This window comes from Lampetra fluviatilis, chromosome 29, assembly GCF_964198595.1.
Source record: "Lampetra fluviatilis chromosome 29, kcLamFluv1.1, whole genome shotgun sequence".
Classification (NCBI taxonomy): Eukaryota; Metazoa; Chordata; class Hyperoartia; order Petromyzontiformes; family Petromyzontidae; genus Lampetra; species Lampetra fluviatilis.
This window is the reverse complement of record NC_136303.1, coordinates 11557913-11576092: the sequence shown is the minus strand read 5'-3', so window position 1 is coordinate 11576092 and position 18180 is coordinate 11557913. Positions and strand designations below refer to the sequence as shown.

At 48.8% G+C, this 18180-nt stretch overlaps 1 protein-coding gene and 3 non-coding genes across 4 annotated transcripts; all 4 read left to right on the top strand.

The window, feature by feature from the left end:
• Positions 1 to 53: 53 nt before the first annotated feature.
• HSPA8 (heat shock protein family A (Hsp70) member 8) lies at positions 54 to 7362 on the top strand. The gene is made up of 10 exons (XM_078870134.1): positions 54 to 165; positions 2146 to 2369; positions 2830 to 3035; positions 3368 to 3520; positions 4053 to 4325; positions 4679 to 4961; positions 5189 to 5391; positions 5716 to 5914; positions 6109 to 6341; positions 6690 to 7362. The coding sequence occupies exons 2-10, from the start codon at positions 2165 to 2167 to the stop codon at positions 6879 to 6881; spliced, it is 1947 nt and encodes a 648-aa protein (XP_078726260.1). The 5' UTR covers positions 54 to 165; positions 2146 to 2164; the 3' UTR covers positions 6882 to 7362.
• Positions 5015 to 5107, top strand: LOC144943080 (small nucleolar RNA SNORD14). The gene has a single exon (XR_013639450.1). It is a non-coding gene; the product is annotated as a small nucleolar RNA SNORD14 (small nucleolar RNA).
• Positions 5545 to 5637, top strand: LOC144943079 (small nucleolar RNA SNORD14). The gene has a single exon (XR_013639449.1). It is a non-coding gene; the product is annotated as a small nucleolar RNA SNORD14 (small nucleolar RNA).
• Positions 6504 to 6592, top strand: LOC144943081 (small nucleolar RNA SNORD14). The gene has a single exon (XR_013639451.1). It is a non-coding gene; the product is annotated as a small nucleolar RNA SNORD14 (small nucleolar RNA).
• Positions 7363 to 18180: the final 10818 nt, after the last annotated feature.

Genomic DNA, 18180 nt, shown 5'->3' with positions numbered 1-18180 from the left:
GTGGGGCGTCACGTGGGCAGAGAATGTTCTGGAAAGCGGGCGGGGTATAAAAGGGGCGCGCAGTGCGGCGTGCGGCCTCACACTCGCGTCCGCCATCAACCGACAGGTCGCGCCGTCCTCTGCCTGCCCCCAAGAACCCTCGACTAAAAGAAAGGAAAAAAATAAGTACGTGTAACCTTTTATTTCGTAGGGATTGGAGGAACATAATTCTGTTTACCTCGCGATAATGCTTAAAATTGGTGGTGTTGAGTCAATTGTGGTGTTTTATTTCGCGGTTTTCTGTGCCGGGGCCCTCCGTTCGCCGCCGGCGTCTTCCCGGCTGTGGCTGATGGCGGCCGCGCGGCGTTGGCGGCGGTGTTTATTTAGACTCTCGCTGTGAGGCGATGTAAGATAATGTTAGTGTTTTTTTTAAGGTAAATAGGTGTTTGCGGTACAACATGGTGTGTGTTTAGTCGACCCCTGCTTTAATTAAAAAATATATATTTGTAGCGTGGTGACCGCCGCGGCTTTGTTTATTAGCAGTCAGCCAGAGCTGCTTTTAAAGCGAACGCCGATCGGGTGTTGTGTTCACGACGTCGTCGTCTTAACCGCGTGGAAGGAAAGATAACTTAATCCTCCTTCTCGGGAGGGGGGCGGCTGCTGCTTGATGATCTCTTGCGGTCCAGAGGTCGCCGGCTCGATTTTGCGCCACTACCAACGCCTCGTCGCTTTTAATAATTGTAAACTATTTAAGTTTATTCAGTTACTCGGCCTGCCTTGCGACACGGCGCTACCGCCGTGGGCGCTTTGTGTGTGTGGGGGGTGCCGCGTGTCGGGTCGTTGAGCGCCACGTGGTGGAGGGAGCTTCTTTAAAGAAGCCGCCGCAATGGGTCTCGATGTGCCCTCGTGAGTCGGCTAATGCACGCGGCAGCCACCAGCTTAGACTGCGGCCGCGTCTTGTCGAAGAGCCCTCGTGTAACGATACGTCTTCGCGTATTGTTACGCGATTTAAAATAATAAAAAACCCGTCCGCATGCGTCTACAGGATTATTGCAGGGGGGGTAATAGCGTAATTGCTCGTGGAGGTAATCTCCAGGATTGTAAAGGTTATGATTGTAATTGTGGGGCTGATTGTAATTGTGGGGCGATGGTTGATGGCGGTGGTGGTTGGGGGGAGACCGACCGGTTTCAGATTCTGCCGGCGAACAAAGACCGAGGCGGGGGGGGAGGGGCGGGTCACGTGGGAGGCGGGGGGGGCATCGTGAGCCCCGCCCCCTGCAGGCCGGCATCCGGTCATGTGGGCACGAGCGCCTCGTGCTCGTCCCCGGTTCCGCTTTTTTTGTGGGCGGGGCTGTTACGTGCACGTGGGTATAGGGGCGTGGTTATTGAGGGGGGAGGGGTTTCCGCGAGAAGGCGTTGATGTTACGGGGGGCGGGGCTTTTTGGTGGCAAATGCGGGGGGGGGAGTGGTAGGGGGGGGGTTGTTTTGGTGCCATAATGGAGCGGCTTCGAATAAAAAAAATTAATGATTGGAGGAATCGCGTGAGCTTATAGAAGCTCTTGTTCTCGCAAATGTCCAGACAGAAGGTTGTGTGGTCGAATCTCGCGAGTGTGGAAGGCGGTTCGATGAAAGTAAACTATGCGATGGAATACTTAAGCGGACACCGGGAGTGGGGGAAGGGTGGTGGTGAAGGTTGCGGGTTTGATGGTAAATGCGCGGCTCTTCCCGAGCCCGGGTTGCTGCTGTTGTGGATTTCGCTTGCGTGCCAAAGGGCAGAGCCGCTTTGGGAGAGAGGGGGGGTGTGGTTGTTGCGTAACTCGTTGCTGCAATTGCTGGCTTGTAAACCTCGAGAGGGGTTTGGAGGCGTAACTGCTGTGTACCTTTTTGTGGTTGGCTTGGCATGACCGACATGCGTCTGACGTGTTGGCCCGCAGCCACAAATGCACCCGAGTACGCGATGTACTCGCCAAGCGGAAATAAGACCTCAACATGTTGATTCTCGGATAGACTTTTTCAACTATTTAATAAAAAAATGCAACGTTTAACGCTTAAAATTCAGAAATTTCAAGATTTCCATTTTGGTTTTCGAGATCTTTTTTTGTTCCAAAATATACATGTGTGTCTGGCAATTCTGACTGATCCCCCCCCCCCCCCTCTCTGGTGCAGACATAAAAATAAAGCAAACATGTCGAAGGGACCGGCAGTAGGGATCGACCTTGGCACCACCTACTCGTGCGTGGGAGTGTTCCAGCACGGGAAGGTGGAGATCATCGCCAACGACCAGGGGAACCGCACCACGCCCTCCTACGTGGCCTTCAATGACTCCGAGCGCCTCATCGGTGATGCAGCCAAGAACCAGGTTGCCATGAACCCCACCAACACAGTCTTTGGTACGTGTGAATATATGTTTTCCCCACAAGCTCTTAATTGTTGGTTTTTGTGAGTGCAAGGGAGGGGGGGGGGTATCTTTATATTCACTATGGTGGCTTGAGTGTATGGGTGTGTGCACGTGTTGGCTTGCAAGCATTTAAGTCGACAAACCTTGAATTTTTTACATTTGAGCTACCTCCTGGCTGTTTACGAATAAGCCCTGAATTCTGCTGGTGAAATTGCTAGTTACAAGGATGTTCCCCCAATCACACTTTCTGCAGAAATATCTGCAATTAATGATGCACCACTTAATAAAAAAACCTAGAGTGCATTACTGACAATCCCGCATGTCTTGTTAATGGCCACAGTGGCCACGACCGTGTTGCTGACCTAAAGCTACGCTTAACCTTGGCACGGAACAGATCCATGGTCTACAAAAAAGCGCTGCTCTTAAGTGATGGTCACTTTATTTAATTGCAGATGCCAAGCGTCTGATTGGGCGCCGCTTTGATGACCCGGTGGTTCACGCCGACATGAAGCACTGGCCATTCACGGTGGTGAGCGACGGTGGGCGACCCAAGGTGCAGGTCGAGTACAAGGGCGAAAACAAGACCTTCTACCCTGAGGAAGTCTCCTCAATGGTGCTCACCAAGATGAAGGAGATTGCAGAGGCCTACCTGGGAAAGGTAATGTCCTGACATTTAATGGATAATCTGTCTTTAAATAATTGTTGGGGGGGGGGGGGTTATGAGTGATGGAAGAGATTCTCACGTGCTCTTCAGCTTACCATCGTCGCTTGTAAGTGAGCCAAGTATTGTGTAATACTTGGATGTCGTAAGGACATGTTGTGAAAGAGAACTGCACCATTTCAAAGACAAGTGCTGTTATCTCATTTATTTTCATCATTGTTACTTAAAAGTACACTAACAATTTTGTGCTGATTTTGAATACGTGAACGCTTTAAATAGGCTCCGTTTTTCAGAGGCTGACATGCACCTGCGCTCTGCCTCATTCCCAGACTGTAACAAATGCTGTGGTGACTGTACCGGCCTATTTCAACGACTCACAGCGGCAAGCCACCAAAGACGCCGGCACCATTGCAGGGCTGAATGTACTGCGTATTATTAATGAGCCAACAGCAGCAGCCATTGCCTATGGCCTGGACAAGAAGGTAATTATGCACGCCTGGACACAAGTGCTGATGTTGTAGTCTGTTCCATTTTTGAATGTGTAAATGGTTGTATATTGTTGCATGGTTTTAATTTCTGCTTTTTTTTTGTTGCCGGTTTACTTTCGCTCTGGACATGAGGTACAAAAGGTGATATATGACGGGCACACTTGAATCCACCCTTATTTCGCAGACATTCTCATGCAATGCATTTATGGAAAGGTATCGAGACATCATTTTACCCATTGTTATTTGAATTGAATGACCCTTAGAACTTTTAAAGGGGATTAAATTTGTTAAATTGCAACATTGGCCCAACCTTTATTTGAGGTTAATTTGGATTGTGAGCATCACTAAGCTGATGTAACCAATATTTTGGATGGAAATGCATTGAATGAGGCTTTCAGTAAGAAGTGATTTTTATTCGGGGTGAATCCAAGTAATATATTGCACGACATTTTTAATTGCAATTATTTTGTAAATACGCCGGTTTGCAGCCGTACGGCTATTAAAACCGTAAACAATTACGTTTCAGGTTGGCGGGGAGCGCAATGTCCTCATTTTCGACCTGGGCGGCGGCACATTCGACGTGTCCATCCTGACCATCGAGGACGGCATTTTCGAGGTGAAGTCGACGGCGGGCGACACTCATCTTGGTGGCGAGGACTTTGACAACCGCATGGTGAACCACTTCATCCAGGAGTTCAAGCGCAAGCACAAGAAGGACATCAGCGACAACAAGCGTGCCGTGCGTCGCCTGCGCACTGCCTGTGAGCGGGCAAAGCGCACCCTCTCCTCGTCCACTCAGGTATGGTTGATGGACCGATCGCCACCTCGGCACACGTTTGAGCCTCTCTAAACCGTTTTAGGTAATACATTGAGGATGTACTACCATTGATTTGTTTCCGGGAACGTTTCTTGAAATTTTTACAATTGCACAGTTGTGATGCACAAACCCTTTTCTGTGGGGTTAGCAATTTGCACATCCAACTGTAGATTACATGTTTTCCCCAGAAAAATCTTAATGTGCAATGCTTTATTCTCTATTTGTCCTTAAGAAACTAATACGAGAGAATTCGTGTGCATAAGTTCGGAATTAAATTTTGCCTCGAGTTGAGTGGCTTTATGTGAGAGTAACTGAACTTCTGACTGTCCTTACAGGCGAGCATTGAGATCGACTCCCTGTACGAGGGCATCGACTTCTACACGTCCATCACGCGTGCTCGCTTTGAGGAGCTGAACGCCGACCTGTTCCGTGGCACCCTGGAGCCCGTGGAGAAGTCTCTGCGTGACGCCAAGCTCGACAAGGCCCAGATCCACGACATCGTCCTGGTCGGTGGCTCCACGCGTATCCCCAAGATCCAGAAGCTGCTGCAGGACTTCTTCAACGGCAAAGAGCTGAACAAGAGCATTAACCCTGACGAGGCTGTTGCCTATGGAGCTGGTAAGCCTTGGCAGCTGAGAAAAAAACACATTGCTTTAAAATAGCAAATAAAATCGCTGTGATGATGGATTCCATACCATTCGTAGTTTCCACCAGAGACCGTCACAGGTCAATGATGGCCTAACCTTCCTTGGATGTCTGAGCGATTTAAAAATTGTATTTCATCTTTATTTCCAGTAAACGTACAATGAACAGGAGCTAATGCTGCGCGTGGTTTTAAAATTCAGCTGTGCAGGCTGCCATCCTCTGCGGAGACAAGTCCGAGAACGTCCAGGACCTGCTGTTGCTTGACGTCACCCCGCTGTCCCTGGGCATTGAGACCGCCGGTGGAGTGATGACTGCTCTCATCAAGCGCAACACCACCATCCCCACCAAGCAGACGCAGACGTTCACCACCTACTCTGATAACCAGCCTGGTGTGCTCATTCAGGTATGATACACCAGCTGCTTGCAAAAAGACCTTGTGCCTTGGAGCATAATGATTAGCTTTTTAGGAGCGTAAATTTAATTTTTTTGTGTAGTTTACATATGTACCAAAGTGGACTTTTCCATATTTATTTTTAGGTGTGCTCAATGGTACTGATTGCTGTGATGATGGATTCCATACCATTCGTAGTTTCCACCAGAGACCTACACGGGTCAATGTTGGCCTAACCTTCCTTGGATGTCTGAGCAATCAAATACCATTTTAATATACTTGCAGTATTGCTTCTTAGATTTGGCAATCAAACTCCACCTGTCTGCGATTTTACAGGTGTACGAGGGTGAGCGTGCCATGACCAAGGATAACAACTTGCTGGGCAAGTTCGAGCTGACGGGCATCCCTCCTGCGCCCCGTGGAGTCCCTCAGATTGAAGTAACCTTTGACATCGATGCCAATGGCATCCTCAATGTGTCTGCTGTGGACAAGAGCACTGGCAAGGAAAACAAGATCACCATCACCAATGACAAGGGTATGTGGAACGTCCGATTGTCCTTTTTTTTACATAACACCAGTGGCTTTGGATTTCACTGCACAGAGCCCAAGTTGTATGAATTTTGACTTGCAACTTTTGTGACTGCAGGAATTCATATTCTTTGGTTCTTTTGGTAAAGTCACGTTGATAAAAAATAATAAATGAAAGTTACGATTCTTGTTTTGTCACAGGTCGTCTGAGCAAGGAGGACATTGAGCGCATGGTGCAGGAGGCGGAGCGCTACAAGCAGGAGGATGAGAGCCAGCGCGACAAGATCTCCGTGAAGAACGGCCTCGAGTCCTACGCCTTCAACCTCAAGTCCACCGTTGAGGACGAGAAGCTGCAGGGCAAAATCAGCGACGAAGACAAGAAGAAGATCCAGGACAAGTGCAAGGACGTGCTGGACTGGCTGGACAAGAACCAGGTGAAGTGACGCACGGGGCAGACGCCGTGGCATAACCTGGATACATTGTCAAGGTTTATGGTTGTCTGAAGTGCAAAGTATATAGCCCTTTGCCTGGAAGCTAACAGAAGGCAATTTTTTGCCTTCACCTCGACAAGACTTTCTTGGCTTCTTAGATGAACATTGCTATGATGATGGATTCCATACCATTCGTAGTTTCCACCAGAAACCTCTGTTGATGATGGCCAATCCTTCCTTGGATGTCTGAGCAATGTCTATCAAATACCACGTTATTACTAAATAGTGTTTGTTGACATTGTTAAATGTGGTTGTGATCTTATTGGTTTGCTGGGGACTTTTGCATTGCAGACTGCCGAGAAGGAGGAGTTTGAACACCAACAGAAAGAGCTGGAGAAAATCTGCAACCCAATCATCACGAAGCTCTACCAGGGTGCGGGTGGAATGCCTGGGGGAATGCCCGGTGGCTTCCCTGGGGCTGGTGCTGCCCCAAGTGGTGGTGGCGGTTCCTCATCCGGCCCCACCATTGAGGAGGTGGATTAAATATGGGCCAGTAAACCAGATGCTGCAAATCCCAAGTTAACACCATGGCTAGACAAGCAAATCAAATAGGACCTTGTACAATTGTTCTTCCCCCAATACCTTTTGTACTTTGCCGTTGCCCAACATTTATCTTAAAAAAGAATTGTCACGGTTTGACCCTGTTAATATTTAAATTGCAAGTTTACAGATTAAATGTACTGTGGGATCCTTGCATGTCCATCTGGTTCCCAGTCGTTCTTCAGCAAGGTGTTCCAAGTCTAAAAGTTTTGGGAAATTTGGCTCTTGTTTAAACTTTATGTACGATTTGAGTTGTAACCAACAAATAAATTGTTAACGAATATTTGCAGTAACATGGCCAATAAACTCTTAGCATCTGGTGCTGTGAAGCGCTTATGAGGACCAGCACATGCATATGAGCACTGTTGATGTATGTGAACACTTGTTTTGAATGTCTAGTCCTTAAATAAAGCAACCAACAATGCGTGGTTGTGGTGTCCTTTAATGTGGAGTTTTTTTTCACATGTACTGTAATGCACTTTGAAATGGCCAGTACGGAGAACACTCGAATAAAAAAAAACATTGTTTATAAACAAAATACATTGAATAAAAAATGTTGGCACTGGACAAATACTTTAAGTTTTACGGGTTTAAATACCATGCACTTTTTTTTGCGAGCTGGTAGGGCGTTGTCTGCTGTTGAATGGTTCTCGCCAGCGGTTAATATGGAGCACCGTGGTTCGCCAAGCCATCATGAGCATTGTTGGCTTATGGTGGCTTCGTAAATAAAGACGTTTGAAGGAGTTTTAGTCGTTAAGCTTTGGATCTGGCGAATGTAAAGGTTTAATTTGAGGCCACGCTGAAGCCTGGATAAATTGGTACCTATCTCGCTCAACGCATCCCTTACACCGTTAATTTGTGTAATTTGGAAAATAAGTTCTTAATTGGGACCTTTTCGCATGGTTTTAATTTTCCAAAACCTGATCGTTTTGCTATATGGTGCCACTGCAGTTTCTTCCGATGAGCATGGTTGGCTACGTACGGTGCGAAAGAGTTCAACATGGATGTCCTCAACTGCGAGGGTCGTTTAAAATTGGTTTTGCCCCCTTTAAAACTAGTACGTTCTCCCCTTGCACGGCAAACATGGCGCAGATAATGCCTGGTACAATGTAGTCCCCTTGTTGATGGTTTTTCATTTCTAAACATTAACTTCCTATGTTTTAACTACAAAAACTGGCATCTGGTAGTTTGAATCTTAAACTTCAAAACGAGACCACCTATAACACTCCATTTTACCAAGTAAGGCGCCCACATTGCGCTATCAAGCGCGACCTGTCCCAACGAAGTATGTAGACGGCCAAATGTTAAAATGTGGAGGGAAAGACCTGGAGAAGAATCCAAGCTGGCGCGCATAGAATACTAAAACTCCGTACGGGATTGAACTAGCAACCTGTGTGCGAGCCGGTTAACGTCTCGCCAATGCAGCGAATCCACTTCCTGAACTCCACTTGTCATTTTTCCTGTTCCCCCGGGAGTAAAGTACGGGTTTTGGAAGCTGACCTTGTATCCTGGCTTGTGATTTTTAATGAGGGATTAAGTGAATGTCATCTGCAGTCGATCATGTCGATGGAAGGTAGATCTTTAAGGAAATTAATCTTGGGAATTGAAAATGATTCTTGCAGAAGGCTAGTTCATGAAGTCACTATACTGATCAGGAACTCTTACTCCCAAGTGAGTGTATACGTTTTATCACGGCATAGTAATGAGGTCTGCAAAATGCGATATTTGCATTTACAAGATGGATTGCCATTTTGTTGGGACGAGAACTCCACGACCCAATATCTTTAGAAGTCTGCAAAAAAAATGCAAATTCTGAAGTACATTGTAAGCACAATAACCCGATACACCATTGGGAACATAAGCCTTGGAGGTAATAACGTTCAACTAGTACCCGACGTACATCATGCACGCTCGATATTGGGTGTTGCATCTGCCTGAAAATTAATTGCTGGAGCTGTCGTTTATATGGCAATGGTAACCTTATGAAAGAAAAAGTTTGTTAAATTAACAAAAAATCTCACTTTATTGTATCAGGTCAGGCCCACTGAGCTGATATAGCTATTTTAATCAGCTCTGGCCACATGATAGCTCAACGAAGTTGGCTTATGTGGTAATGTTTGGCAGCCAAATATTTGAGACGCATGCTTATAAATGTGGAGGACCCGGAAAAAAAATCCACGCGACCACGAGGAGAGAGAGACACGTAAACTCCAAATATACAGCAGCAGGCGTCAGGGTCGGGATCGGGATCGAACCCACGACCTCCTGTATACCAGCCGAGGTAGTTAACATCTCGCCATTTCTTCAGAACTGCATTTTGTTTTTAGTTGGCCTCACGCACCTCTGATTATCACTGTTGGCTACGTACGGTGCGAAAGAAGTTCAACATCCAAATGGTTATGCGAAATAGAGCAGTGCTTCGCAACCTCTTTTTTTCATCCCACGGCACTCTTTTTGAGCGTTACTCGATCTATGCGGCACACCGAACCAAAAAAAAAGACATCCTCTTAGGTTTTTTCACGTAGGTAAAAAATAAAATAAAAATTAATATAAGTAATAATAGAAATAAAATAATAAATCACGACGTTTTGGAGGCAACTCAAGTCTCCGTCATCAGGTGGGACCGTCACAGCTAGATTTACTGTATCAAGTGAGGCGATACAGTAAATCTGTCTCACTTGATACAGTAAATCTAGCTGTGACGGTCCCACCTGATGACGGAGACTTGTGTTGCCTACGAAACGTCGTGATTTATTATTTGATTTCTATTATTTTTTTAATTTAAATTTTATTTTTTACCTACGTGACTTTACCAAAAAAACCTAAGAGTATGAATCATTGCAGTCACGAAAGCTTCAAATCTAGAACAAAGCCATCGTGAGGCCACGGTTGGGGCCCCATGGTGTGGGTGTCGCAGAGAGGTCGCGGGACTTTCCCGTTCGGTTCTTTCCGAAGACTCGAGATTGTTTCCTCATGCCGACGATTCTTCGGCACACTGCTGAGGAGGAGCGCCGCTGTCGAAATGGGGGAGGGCTCTTTAATGAAGCGTGGCAGGTTATAAAAGTATGAAAACTAAGAATAGGTTTTTATCCCTTCTGGCAATAAAACCAGGCGTTAAGATGTTCAAACACCAAATAGAAACCTTTTGCGAGGAATCAACGACTGCATTAACCACGCGTGAACATGCAAACATTGTCAGAGCATGTTTTGTTTGCATGTTCACCACGACGTGTAGTTGATGCACTCAGTATTTGATTTCTTGCAAAAAGGTTTCTATTTGGTGTTTGAACATCGTAACATTTGTTATAGTGCCAGAAAGGGTAAAACCTCTTGTTGTCAACTTCAAGGACAGTGCATATAATTATCATCATCAGAGTTGTTTTTTGTTTGCATTTTGATTGCTTGTGTTGTGGTTATTGCAAACATGATGCCTTGTATAAAGGTGTCAGTTTTTGTACCAGTTTAAAGGGTAAAAACCTACTACTACCTCTTGTTGTTTTTCGTAGTTCGTCAGGTGGCGAGGGCTGCGTGGGTGCCTGAGAGCGGTGGTTCTCGACCGGGAGTTACGCGGACCCCGAGGGGTAACCACGTGGTAATGTCCCAGGGGCTACGTGAGCTGATTTATGAATGCGTGCAATCACACCATAACATCAGACTCAATGGTGAATAATCACGTAGGAATCTGCGAATGTAAAATAACTACGATGCAAATGTAAATCCACGTGGCATAAAAACCTTTGTAAACTCAATTGATCGTAAAGAATTTGGTTCCCAAAAACAACCAGCGAACAAATGACGTCATGCATGCAGAAGGACTGTTGGATTGGCTAAGAGTACAAAACACGAATAGGGGTTACCCCTTCCTGGCAATACAATAGGTGTTAAGATGTTCGAACACTAAATAGTTAACCTCTTGGAAGGACTGCGGTCTATTCTTATTTTGTACCTCACCAAATGGACATGAACCTTATGGCGGGACCACGGGGTCCCGAATAAACAGAAGTCAAAATCGTAATTTTTTTATTTTTTATTTTTGGCGATTCCGTCCCACCGCGCACATAAACGCCGCGACCCACCCAGAAATCAATCTTCTCGTTCTTCACCAAGCACCCGTCGTTGCCAAAATTGCCATAGTCACAAACGAAACTTTTAAACTTTGATTAGCGCATCGTGCAGAGCTCGTCGAGAGGAATAGATATCCGTTTCGTTCGCCTTCAACAGACATAAAACGATGTCGCAACGCAGTTCACGCGAGAGCCGGGGGTTTATGGGACCCCAGGTTCGTTTGGTGTAAATATTGATGCTCATTATCCCGCATTTATTTTCTCAGAACCATGTTGGGTCGGGCAAAGATGGTTTACTCGCTTGAAACAAAATTCAACAATATGACAAAAACAAGAATAGGGTTTTACCCTTTCTGGAAATAAAACCTCATATTTTTTTCATATTTTGATACTGGCCAAAAAAGGTCCCAAGTTAATATTCAACCAGGGTGGGTGGGTGGGTGTTGGGGTTACACAGTGGCCCACACAAGGATGAGTGAGGACCAACTGCCTTGGTCAGGGTGGGTGTTGGGGTTACACAGTGGCCCACACAAGGATGAGTGAGGACCAACTGCCTTGGTCAGGGTGGGTGTTGGGGTTACACAGTGGCCCACACAAGGATGAGTGAGGACCAACTGCCTTGGCCAGGGTGGGTGTTGGGGTTACACCGTGGCACACACAAGGTTCAGTGAGGACCAACTGCCTTGGTCAGGGTGGGTGTTGGGGTTACACAGTGGCCCACACAAGGATGAGTGAGGACCAACTGCCTTGGCCAGGGTGGGTGTTGGGGTTACACCGTGGCACACACAAGGTTCAGTGAGGACCAACTGCCTTGGTCAGGGTGGGTGTTGGGGTTACACCGTGGCCCACACAAGGTTGAGTGAGGACCAACTGCCTTGGCCAGGGTGGGTGTTGGGGTTACACAGTGGCCCACACAAGGTTGAGAACCAACTTCCTTGGATCATTCTCTGGACTTATCGACCTCCCCACCACCACCGCCACCGTCACTCGAGGCTGCGGTTATTCCTGGAGCCGGCGCCTGCCGAGTTTTCTGAGAAACGGGCCCCCCCCCCCACCACCGTACGGCGTTTGTCGATGCCCAGGCACTCCGCTCTCGTCACTTTCAATTGACGCACGCGGCCACGCGAGTCCTGTCCCCGTGAGCCCGTCCCGTCACCTCGTCAGCTTCGGAATAATGGAGAGGTATGTCGGACTCGCGTCTTAACAACAACATCAACAGCAGTAGCTGCTGCTGACACCGCGCACAGATGTTGTGTTACTGTGGAAAGACTGGCTGAGTAAGTTGTTGTTGTTGTTGTTCAGAGCATTTGACGGCGATGTCTTTGTCGCCCGCCGCGTGTGAATGGATTCGCTCGAATGGTCGTCGCGAACTCGTCGTGCTGAGCTTTGCCAGCTGCGCGCCGTGGTCTCCGTGCGGCTCACGAGGTGGCGAATCCCCCGACAGCCTCTTCGTCGTCGGTTTAGAAGTTGTGTGTTTGACTTTTGAGCTGTTTGCGAACATTTTTCTGATCGTGACCAACGCGTGCCCGATGTTGCCCACCGAGTAACGTTTCGCCCCCTGTATCGTAAGCAAAAAAAAAACGAAATTAAGTTGTGCCAATTAGAAGTTATAAACAATGCAAATGTGTGTGTGGAAAACGAACACTTTTCTCCATCATAGTTCTAAAGGGAGTGTGGAAAACTGCCACACCAGCGTGAGACTGACGAGAATGGTGAGAATGGTGAGAATGATGAGAATGATAATAATGGTGTTGTTATTCCTCAACAATTCTCATGGCTCTCACGATCAGAGAGATGTTTGTGTTGATTTTCCCCTTTTTGAAAACAAGTGCGTCTCGAACACCGCAGGTTGTACATTTTTTTCCGCTTATTTTTCGCGCTATCGCGGATCATCGCTGTCGAGTGCCGAGTACAAATGTGGTTTTATAAGCCGCAGTACAAATATGCAGGGAAATCTTCGCAACGGACCTCATTGTTGCTGTGAGAAAACAAAAACACGTCAACAGGAACGAGTTTTGAGCGTGCGCATGAGAAACGTTGACGTGTATTGCTCGAGAGAAGTGAACTACCCAAAAGTAGGAATAGGTTTGACCCTTTCTGGCAATAAAACAGGTGCTAAGATGTGCAAACACCAAACAAGAAACCTTTTGCACGTCCTTGTGGTGAACATGCAAACAAAACATGCCCTGGTAGCGTCGTCCCCAGACTGAAACGTCGAACTCGGATTGTAAATGTTGTTGTGGCCTGGCTCTCCAGCACACCCGGCTAGTGCTGCACTCGTGACGAATTGGCACGTTCTGTTTGCGTGGTTGCGGGTTTTAACGACACATTTATATATTTACGCGATCTAACCCCAAAAAACCCTCTATTATGGATGATATTGGTCGATAATATATTCATTTTTTAAAACGGATTGGCCTATTGCCAGAAAGGGTAAAACCTATTTTTATTTGTTCATACTTTGATACTGGCAAAACAAGGTCCCATTTTGAACTACGTTGCTTTAAATGTCGACTTGCCCTGAGCGTTGAGGTTGGAATATTCTTTTTTGATCAAAACCCAACACTGCGACACCCTCAGTAACGAGCCATCATGCCACTCGTGGGACGCACACACAGGGCCTGTCGCCAAACCTGGCCAGCCGGGCAAGTGTCTCTGCTGCGTTGTGCCTCCCTGCGTCTTGTGTCGTGCGGAAGCATTTGGCGAAGACCAGGGCTGGAAATGGGTGGAAATTACTGCGGGAACTCATAAATCATTCCCCACCAGCCCCACTAGATCTGAGGAGGAGGAGGGGGAGATTCGCTGTGCGTCTCTGTGTGTCTCTGTGTGTGTCTGTGTGTCTCTGTGTGTGTCTGTGGGTCTCTGTGCGTGTCTGTGGGTCTCTGTATGTGTCTGTGGGTCTCTGTGTGTGTCTGTGGGTCTCGGTGTGTGTCTGTGTGTCTCTGTGCGTGTCTGTGGGTCTCTGTGTGTGTTTGTGGGTCTCTGTGTGTGTCTGTGGGTCTCTGTGTGTGTCTGTGGGTCTCGGTGTGTGTCTGTGTGTCTCTGTGTGTGTCCGTGGGTCTCTGTGTGTGTCTGTGGGTCTCTGTGCGTGTCTGTGGGTCTCTGTGTCTGTGTGTCTCTGTGTGTGTCTGTGGGTCTCTGTGCGTGTTTGTGGGTCTCTGAGTGTGTCTGTGGGTCTCTGTGTGTGTCTGTGGGTCTCGGTGTGTGTCTGTGTGTCTCTGTGCGTGTCTGTGGGTCTCTGTGTGTGTCTGTGGGTCTCTGCGCGTGTCTGTGGGTCTCTATGTGTTTGTGGATCTTTGTGTGTGTCTGTGGGTCTCTGTGTGTGTCTGTGGGTCTCTGTGAGTGTCTGTGTGTCTCTGTGTGTGTTTGTGTGTCTCTGTGTGTGTCCGTGGGTCTCTGTGTGTGTCTGTGGGTCTCTGTGCGTGTCTGTGGGTCTCTGTGTCTGTGTGTCTCTGTGTGTGTCTGTGGCTCTCTGTGCGTGTCTGTGGGTCTCTGTGTTGTCTCTGGGTCTCTGTGTGTCTGTGGGTCTCTGTGTGTCTCTGGGTCTCTGTGTGTGTCTGTGGGTCTCGGTGTGTGTCTGTGTGTCTCTGTGCGTGTCTGTGGGTCTCTGTGTGTGTTTGTGGGTCTCTGTGTGTGTCTGTGGGTCTCTGTGTGTGTCTGTGGGTCTCGGTGTGTGTCTGTGTGTCTCTGTGTGTGTCCGTGGGTCTCTGTGTGTGTCTGTGGGTCTCTGTGCGTGTCTGTGGGTCTCTGTGTCTGTGTGTCTCTGTGTGTGTCTGTGGGTCTCTGTGCGTGTTTGTGGGTCTCTGAGTGTGTCTGTGGGTCTCTGTGTGTGTCTGTGGGTCTCGGTGTGTGTCTGTGTGTCTCTGTGCGTGTCTGTGGGTCTCTGTGTGTGTCTGTGGGTCTCTGCGCGTGTCTGTGGGTCTCTATGTGTTTGTGGATCTTTGTGTGTGTCTGTGAGTCTCTGTGTGTGTCTGTGGGTCTCTGTGCGTGTCTGTTGGTCTCTGTGTCTGTGTGTCTCTGTGTGTGTCTGTGGGTCTCTGTGCGTGTCTGTGGGTCTCTGTGTTGTCTCTGGGTCTCTGTGTGTCTGTGGGTCTCTGTGTGTCTCTGGGTCTCTGTGTGTCTCTGAGTCTCTGTGTGTATCTGTGTGTCTCTGTGTGTGTCTGTGGGTCTCTGTGTGTATCTGTGGGTCTCTCTGTGTGTATGTGGGTCTCTGTGCGTATCTGTGCATCTCTGTGCGTGTCTGTGTGTCTCTGCGTGTGTCTGTGGGTCTCTGTGTGTCTGTGGGTCTTTGTGTGTATCTGTGGGTCTCTGTGTGTTTGTGGGTCTCTATGAGTGTCTGTGGGTCTCTGTGTGTTTGTGGGTCTCTATGAGTGTCTGTGGGTCTTTGAGCGTGTCTGTGGGTCTCTGTATGTGTCTGTGGGTCTCTGTGTGTGTCTGTGGGTCTCTCTGTTAGTCTAGGGATGTATCTGTGAGTCAAATAAAAACAAATATGAATCCTTGATTCCTTCAGGAACGCAGTCACAGGCATCACATTTTCACTCCCACCACGGCGTTGCGGCTCGTTCCGTGGGCCCACGGACAACCACCGGTGATGTCATTGTTGAAAGCTGGCATTGACCTGTGTCCGTGGGTCAGTATCTTCACGAGGCGAGAAGGATTTTCACTCGGTTGACCCAGGACCACGTTTGTTGTACTAACCTGTCAACTGCAATTGCCAGCGAGACTTCCCGTCCAAAGGGATGTTCCCGGTGAACATTTGGGATATCAACAATTATTTGTTATATTTCCTAAAATCTCTCAACCTTGTCGTCGAGTGAAGTTGAGATTTTGGAACGTGCAGTCACCAAGGAATCCGTGCAGGGTTGGGTTGGTGGAGGGGGAGCGGTGGCGCAGCAGTTAGCGTATCTTTCATTGCGTTGAAAAACTAAATTTGTCCGTACATGAGTGTGGTTCCAACCAACATAGTCCTTCAGCTAACGACAAACATGAAGGTCCTTACAACATCAAATTACACTGTAGACCGTGGCTGTCGATGCTGAAAAAAAGGTTTCGTTCATTTTTCAGAGCAAGGTTTTATTTTTAACTTTTTGGAATGGCAGGAAGATGCTGGCACCTGATTCCAGCAGCGCGAGAGAGTTGTCCTAGTCGGTAACTCCCCATCGCCTGCCCCAGACTATTCCTCCAGCCTCACGCCTGCCCCAGGCTATTCCTCCAGCCTCACGCCTGCCCCAGACTATTCCTCCAGCCTCACGCCTGCCCCAGGCTATTCCTCCAGCCTCACGCCTGCCCCAGGCTATTCCTCCAACCTCACGCCTGCCCCAGACTATTCCCCCAGTCTCACGCCTGCCCCAGGCTATTCCTCTAGCCTCACGCCTGCCCCAGGCTATTCCTCTAGCCTCACGCCTGCCCCAGGCTATTCCTCCAGCCTCACGCCTGCCCCAGACTATTCCCCCAGTCTCACGCCTGCCCCAGACTATTCCCCCAGTCTCACGCCTGCCCCAGGCTATTCCTCCAACCTCACGCCTGCCCCAGACTATTCCTCCAACCTCACGCCTGCCCCAGACTATTCCCCCAGTCTCACGCCTGCCCCAGACTATTCCTCCAGCCTCACGCCTGCCCCAGGCTATTCCTCCAACCTCACGCCTGCCCCAGGCTATTCCTCCAGCCTCACGCCTGCCCCAGGCTATTCCTCCAGCCTCACGCCTGTCCCAGGCTATTCCTCCAACCTCACGCCTGCCCCAGGCTATTCCTCCAGCCTCACGCCTGCCCCAGGCTATTCCCCCAGTCTCACGCCTGCCCCAGACTATTCCCCCAGTCTCACGCCTGCCCCAGGCTATTCCTCCAACCTCACGCCTGCCCCAGGCTATTCCTCCAGCCTCACGCCTGCCCCAGACTATTCCCCCAGTCTCACGCCTGCCCCAGACTATTCCCCCAGTCTCACGCCTGCCCCAGGCTATTCCTCCAACCTCACGCCTGCCCCAGACTATTCCTCCAACCTCACGCCTGCCCCAGACTATTCCCCCAGTCTCACGCCTGCCCCAGACTATTCCTCCAGCCTCACGCCTGCCCCAGGCTATTCCTCCAACCTCACGCCTGCCCCAGGCTATTCCTCCAGCCTCACGCCTGCCCCAGGCTATTCCTCCAGCCTCACGCCTGTCCCAGGCTATTCCTCCAACCTCACGCCTGCCCCAGACTATTCCTCCAGCCTCACGCCTGCCCCAGGCTATTCCTCCAGCCTCACGCCTGCCCCAGGCTATTCCTCCAGCCTCACGCCTGCCCCAGACTATTCCTCCAGCCTCACGCCTGCCCCAGACTATTCCTCCAGCCTCACGCCTGCCCCAGACTATTCCTCCAGCCTCACGCCTGCCCCAGACTATTCCTCCAGCCTCACGCCTGCCCCAGGCTATTCCTCCAGCCTCACGCCTGCCCCAGACTATTCCTCCAGCCTCACGCCTGCCCCAGGCTATTCCTCCAGCCTCACGCCTGCCCCAGGCTATTCCTCCAGCCTCACGCCTGCCCCAGACTATTCCTCCTGGGGCGTTCGTTCCCTGTCGGCCTCTGAGTCAAGTGGAATCTGTCGCCGTGTCGAGACCGCTCCAGTGACCCCAGGTGTCGCGAAATTGTCACTCTCGTGGGAAATTTCACTGTGGTGGTTGTAAAGGGAGAAAAAAAATATGCACCCCGATAATTTACTTACAACAAAAACAATTAATAATCAATCAGCACCTCATTGTTTTCGGGTTTCAAAGTGTTTCGGAACGCTTGTTTGTAAATGTAAAAGTAGACGCCATTTTAAAATGTAGCACGGTTGCGATTGTCGTTTATTGCTAATCATTAAAGTCGTGATGGTATGGCAAGCCATCTTTAAGTATCACACGTCAAGGATCTGTTTGATTGGTTGGTAGAGCCATGCTTCCAAGCTGATCAATGTGCGTTGGTGACTGTAGGGAGCATACACCTTGGAGCGTAGTACAGTACCACAATGTATTGGGCTGCAATTTCCTTCTGTAGCGTCTTAATTCTACATGTGCTGTATAGTACAGCGTGGTCTAGATGTCTTGTGACCCGCCAATTAATTGACCCCTAACATTTTATCCCCTTTGCTTATTCATTCATATTTTCACACCCCCATTGTTATTTCAGAGAGTTTAAATGGGGGGGGGGGGGGTCACAAGACA

Coding starts and splice junctions, on each gene's coding strand:
- HSPA8 (XM_078870134.1), top strand. CDS start 2,165: ATGTCGAAGGGACCGGCAGTAGGGATCGACCTTGGCACCACCTACTCG. Junction 3,036..3,367: donor CAGAGGCCTACCTGGGAAAG/GTAATGTCCTGA, acceptor CCTCATTCCCAG/ACTGTAACAAATGCTGTGGT. Junction 3,521..4,052: donor CCTATGGCCTGGACAAGAAG/GTAATTATGCAC, acceptor ATTACGTTTCAG/GTTGGCGGGGAGCGCAATGT.